Consider the following 5,062-nt stretch of genomic DNA (forward strand, 5'->3'; position numbering starts at 1 on the left):
GAAGATCTGAGAAAGAGCAAAGGTTTTGAGGCTGAAAAGAAGGTCATGGGTCTTGAGCCTGCTGGGGTGGGGGAGGGGAGGTGGGGGGAGGAAGTCAAGCAGTGCCTTGTCACCTGGGGCAAGGAGTTTGGATTTTACCCGAAGTCCACTGGGATTTGGGGATTTCAAGCAGAGAAGTAATGAGAGCTGATTTTCATGTTAACAAGACCTTGGTGGCTGCCTTGTGGGAAGTGAGTTGAAGGAAGCCAGAATGGCAGCCAGGAAAAGCAGTGAGGAGCTACTGCAACTGTCCGAGCAATCGAGCAATTGGCGATGGTGGTGCAGAGCAGACACTGGCAGGGGGTTCCAAGAGGCATGCATGGATTCAGGGTTTATTGTGGAGGTAGAGCCAAGAGGACTTTCCCATGGAAAGATGCTTTGACATCTGGGAGATTCCCAAGAACCCGATGTGTGACGCTGGGCTCATCCCTTCCCCTCTCTGGGCCTCAGTTTCCTGATAAATCCAGTTGACTCAACCAGTGGTTTTCTAAGTGTGTCCTGGGGGATTCTTCAGAGGTGGCCCCCCTCCTCCCACCTGATTTCATTGAGAGCACAGAGCAGCTTCTTTTTTCCACTGTCTTAGATGGCTTTCCAGTTTAAGATCTTATTTTAAAAAGATAGTAATAATAACAATAATAAAAGTGTTCACAGCTTAAAAAACTAACCCCACACAAAGCTCTGGATAGAGTGGCTTCCGAAGGTGCCTCTGATTCAGGATGTCACTCCCCTACCCTCTGGGGCTGACAATGGTCGGAGGTTTGGTCCATGACTGTCCTTTGCCCTGTGTTTGCAGGTCTTCCCAAGGGGGTGACATGCCCAAGGTTCTCACTCAGGAAAGTTGGGGTGGAGCAGAGGCAATGAGGGAAGTGGTTCCTGAGGGAGGGACTCCAGCCCTGTTGCCAGGGCTCCCCTTGCTGCCCGAATGTGATCACACCCAGCAGCCCCTCCTTTCTCCCCTCTCCCCGCCAGCCCAAAGCAGCTATGGTTCCCAGCCCCCAGTGCCCAGCCCAGGGCCCCTTTCTGTTCAGTTATTCTTGGGTGGAAACATGCACAGGCTGGAGAAAAAGGATGAGAGCCGAGATTGTCCCTCTGTCATCATCAGGACCTTGGACAGGTCTCCAAACCTCTCTGTGACTCAGTTTGTCAAATAGGATAATGGTACTTTCCTCTTAGGGTTCTTGAAAATGTAATGAATTAATACCCATAAAAGTGCTTAGAACAGGGTCTGCGATGTGGAATAAATCAATAAACCTTAGCTGTTATTATCTGTCTTTATCATTGTCAAGAATGGGGTGTCCTGGGTTAGTAGTCCCCATTATGTCATGGCTTTGCTGTGCATCCTTGATGGGAGTGAGCAGTCTTTCTGAGCTTCATCTCCGTCTGGGAAATGACAGAGTTAGCATTTCCTGAAACATGATAAAATACTTGTGCGTTTTAGACGGTTTCTAGCTAAATTCTGAGTGGGGTCTTTATATGCTTTTTTTTTAAAGATTGTATTTATTTATTTATTTATTTATTTATTTATTAAAGATTTTATTTATTTGTCAGAGAGAGAGAGAGAGAGCACAAGTAGGGGGAGTGGCAGGCAGAGGGAGAAGCAGGCTTCCTGCTGAGCAGGGAGCCCGATGCGGGCCTCCATCCCAGGACCCTGGGATCATGACCTGAGCCGAAGGCAGATGCTTAACGACTGAGCCAGCCAGGCGTCCCTGTATTTATTTATTTGACAGAGAGAGACAGCGAGAGCAGGAACACAAGCAGGGGGAGTGGGAGAGGGAGAAGCAGGCTTCCTGCCAAGCAGGGAGCCCGATGTGGGGCTCGATCCCAGGACCCTGAGATCATGACCTGAGCCGAAGGCAGACGCTTAACGACTGAGCCACCCAGGGGCCCCGAGTGGGGTCTTTAACATCTATCAGGGAAAATAGATCTGGACCCCCAAATCTGCATTTACACAGATCTGTTGCTTAGAATGAGGCTCAATTAGGTATCGCCAGGGTGTCCACCCTCTGCAGCCCACGGGTTATGGTGAGGGGTGTGGGGAGAAAGGGGTGTCTGTGACTCCCATTACCGCAGACCTCTCTCCCCACAGGCACTGTAAAGTCAGCTTTGAACTGTGAGGCGGGCCACCTCATCCCACTGCTCAGCTCCCACCACGACCAAGCCGGAGCCCTACCCCTGCCCCCCTCAAATTCCTCACTCCATCCGTAATCCTTCTCCATAATAGCCCTTACTCACCTCCTTCCTGTTTCTTAAACACCCTTCCCATTTCCCAGACGGAGCGTACCTCTTCTTCCATAATGTTCTCTTAATCAGTCACCTTGTTTCCTTCTTTCTTACGGGGGTCCTAGGAAGCGCCAGCGCCCCGACTGACCGTGCCTGGTGTTTTCCACCCTCCCTAACTGTAGTCTGTCCTGTCTCAACACTATCGCATATATTTCACGCATCTTCCACACCCCCATCACTTCACTGTGGCCAAACAGTAATTTCTGCTGATGCCTTCATCTCCTCCATAAACACCCCCCTCAGCCAATTCTTGTGCTACCCCAAAACTCCCTCATTTACACTCTGATTGGGTCTATAAACACCCCCTTGACAAAGCTCCTTTTTTTTAATCCCACCATCCCCCGCCCTGAGCTTCCCTCCTGTCATAATTCTATCCTTCCTCCGACTTTTCCCTCTCAAGCTCTACCCTTCCCCGCCCAGGCTAGCCCACGATTCAGGGTCACCCTCACCTCTTCCCTGTGGACTGCCCCCCACCATGTTCCCCTGAGCCTCCAAGGAGGGGGCTCAGGGGGCCCAATGGCCTCCCGCCCCCCGTGGCCCCACAGCCCCTGTGGGCCAGGGGAAGTGCCTCAGAAGGCCCAGCGCCGAGGATGGGCAACCGCACGTGGGACGGCTGCCATGTGGACTCGCGCATGGACCACCTCTTCCCGCCGTCCCTCTACATCTTCGTCATCGGCGTGGGGCTGCCCACCAACTGCCTGGCCTTGTGGGCAGCCTACCGCCAGGTGCGGCAGCGCAACGAGCTGGGGGTGTACCTGATGAACCTCAGCATCGCCGACCTGCTGTACATCTGCACCCTGCCACTGTGGGTTGACTACTTCCTGCACCACGACAACTGGATCCACGGCCCCGGCTCCTGCAAGCTCTTCGGGTTCATCTTCTACACCAACATCTACATCAGCATCGCCTTCCTGTGCTGCATCTCGGTGGACCGCTACCTGGCCGTGGCCCACCCACTGCGGTTTGCCCGCCTGCGCCGGGTCAAGACGGCCGTGGCCGTGAGCTCCGTGGTCTGGGCCACGGAGCTGGGGGCCAACTCGGCACCCCTGTTCCACGACGAGCTCTTCCGTGACCGCTACAACCACACCTTCTGCTTCGAGAAGTTTCCCATGGAGGGCTGGGTGGCCTGGATGAACCTCTACCGGGTTTTCGTGGGCTTCCTCTTCCCGTGGGCCCTCATGCTGCTGTCTTACTGCGGCATCCTGCGGGCTGTGCGGGGCAGCGTGTCCACCGAGCGCCAGGAGAAGGCCAAGATCAAGCGGCTGGCCCTGAGCCTCATCGCCATCGTGCTGGTCTGCTTCGCGCCCTACCACGTGCTCCTGCTCTCGCGCAGTGCTGTCTACCTGGGCCGCCCATGGGACTGTGGCTTCGAGGAGCGCGTCTTCTCGGCCTACCACAGCTCGCTGGCCTTCACCAGCCTCAACTGTGTGGCTGACCCCATCCTCTACTGCCTCGTCAACGAGGGGGCCCGCAGCGATGTGGCCAAGGCCCTTCACAATCTGCTCCACTTCCTGGCCAGTGACAAACCACAGGAGATGGCCAACGCCTCGCTCACCCTGGAGACCCCACTCACTTCCAAGAGGAACAGCATGGCCAAGGCCATGGCAGCTGGCTGGGCGGCAGCTCCGCCCTCCCAAGCGGACCACGTGCAGCTGAAGATGCTGCCGCCCGCACAGTGACCCTCCACTCGTGCAGAACCCCCCCCACTCCTCGAATGTTATCCCACACTCCCTTCCCTCCTGGTCTGATGTAAGCAAACTGTATGCAAATGAGGCCGTGTTCCTAGTCATAAGAGTAGAAGAAAACAGGAAAACAGTGAGGCTGGTGGGTCAATCATCATCCTCTACCATGACCCCCTAACAGTTTGGTTGAACTGTGCCTAGCACTGTGCTGGCTGGTGCTAGCGACACAGCGGTGACGAATGGCCCTCCTTCACATGCTCCCACTCCGATGGGGGAGACAGACCTGTCCCCGGACAGGGATGACCCAGAGTGCATGGGGCTCACACAGGGGTGCCCAGAGGGCATCTGACCCAGGCTGAGGGTCAGGGAGGGCTCCCTGGAGGAGGGGACAAGGAAATTAAGTCAAATATTCGGTCTCCAGAAGGTAACGACAAAAAGAGAGAGAGAAAAAAAAAGGATTATTTCCAACAAGGAGGTAAAATTTGGGGACTGAAGGGGAAGATGGGAGAAGAAATTCACCGAGGGGTAGAGTGGTCATTTTCACCCTTGGGAAGCCCCTGGTCATCTGAGGGAGTGAGGGCAAGAAGAGCGAGTGTGTTTCTAGATAAACAGCATTCTCCAAGTCAGGACTGAGGGGGAGGCAGACTCAGAACCCAAGTGAAGGGCAATCGGGGCAGACCAGCTGGAGGAGAGCTGAGCAGGGCAGGCTTGGGAAGGGGCTCAGGACAAGAGAAGGGTATTTATTCATTCATTCATTCATTCAATAGAGATTTATTTATATCCACTCTTGGCCCAGCCCTGTGTTGGCTGGGGCTGGGGACGCAAGGGTGACCAAGACAGCCCAGGCCCCCACCCTCATGGAGCTCATGGTAAACAAGTAAATAAAAATAAATATAATGTTTGGAATTGATAAGTGTCCTGGGGAAAAAGAAAGCCGATTGAGGGGACAGAGAATGACACAGACTCGGATCTAGAGAAGGAGGTCAGGGGAGGGCTCACTGGAAGGTGACATTGGAACAAAGAGCAGGTGCGGGGAGCGGGGGGGGGGGGGGGGGGGGGGG

General features: G+C 54.6%; 1 protein-coding gene across 1 annotated transcript; it reads left to right on the plus strand.

Annotated features, from left to right (window-relative positions):
* Positions 1–2,183: 2,183 nt before the first annotated feature.
* GPR4 (G protein-coupled receptor 4) lies at positions 2,184–4,170 on the plus strand. Its single transcript, XM_021681161.1, has one exon. The coding sequence runs from the start codon at positions 2,910–2,912 to the stop codon at positions 3,996–3,998; it is 1,089 nt and encodes a 362-aa protein (XP_021536836.1). The 5' UTR covers positions 2,184–2,909; the 3' UTR covers positions 3,999–4,170.
* The last annotated feature ends 892 nt before the right edge of the window (positions 4,171–5,062 follow it).

The sequence above is a fragment of the Neomonachus schauinslandi genome, chromosome 16, assembly GCF_002201575.2.
Source record: "Neomonachus schauinslandi chromosome 16, ASM220157v2, whole genome shotgun sequence".
NCBI lineage: Eukaryota > Metazoa > Chordata > Mammalia > Carnivora > Phocidae > Neomonachus > Neomonachus schauinslandi.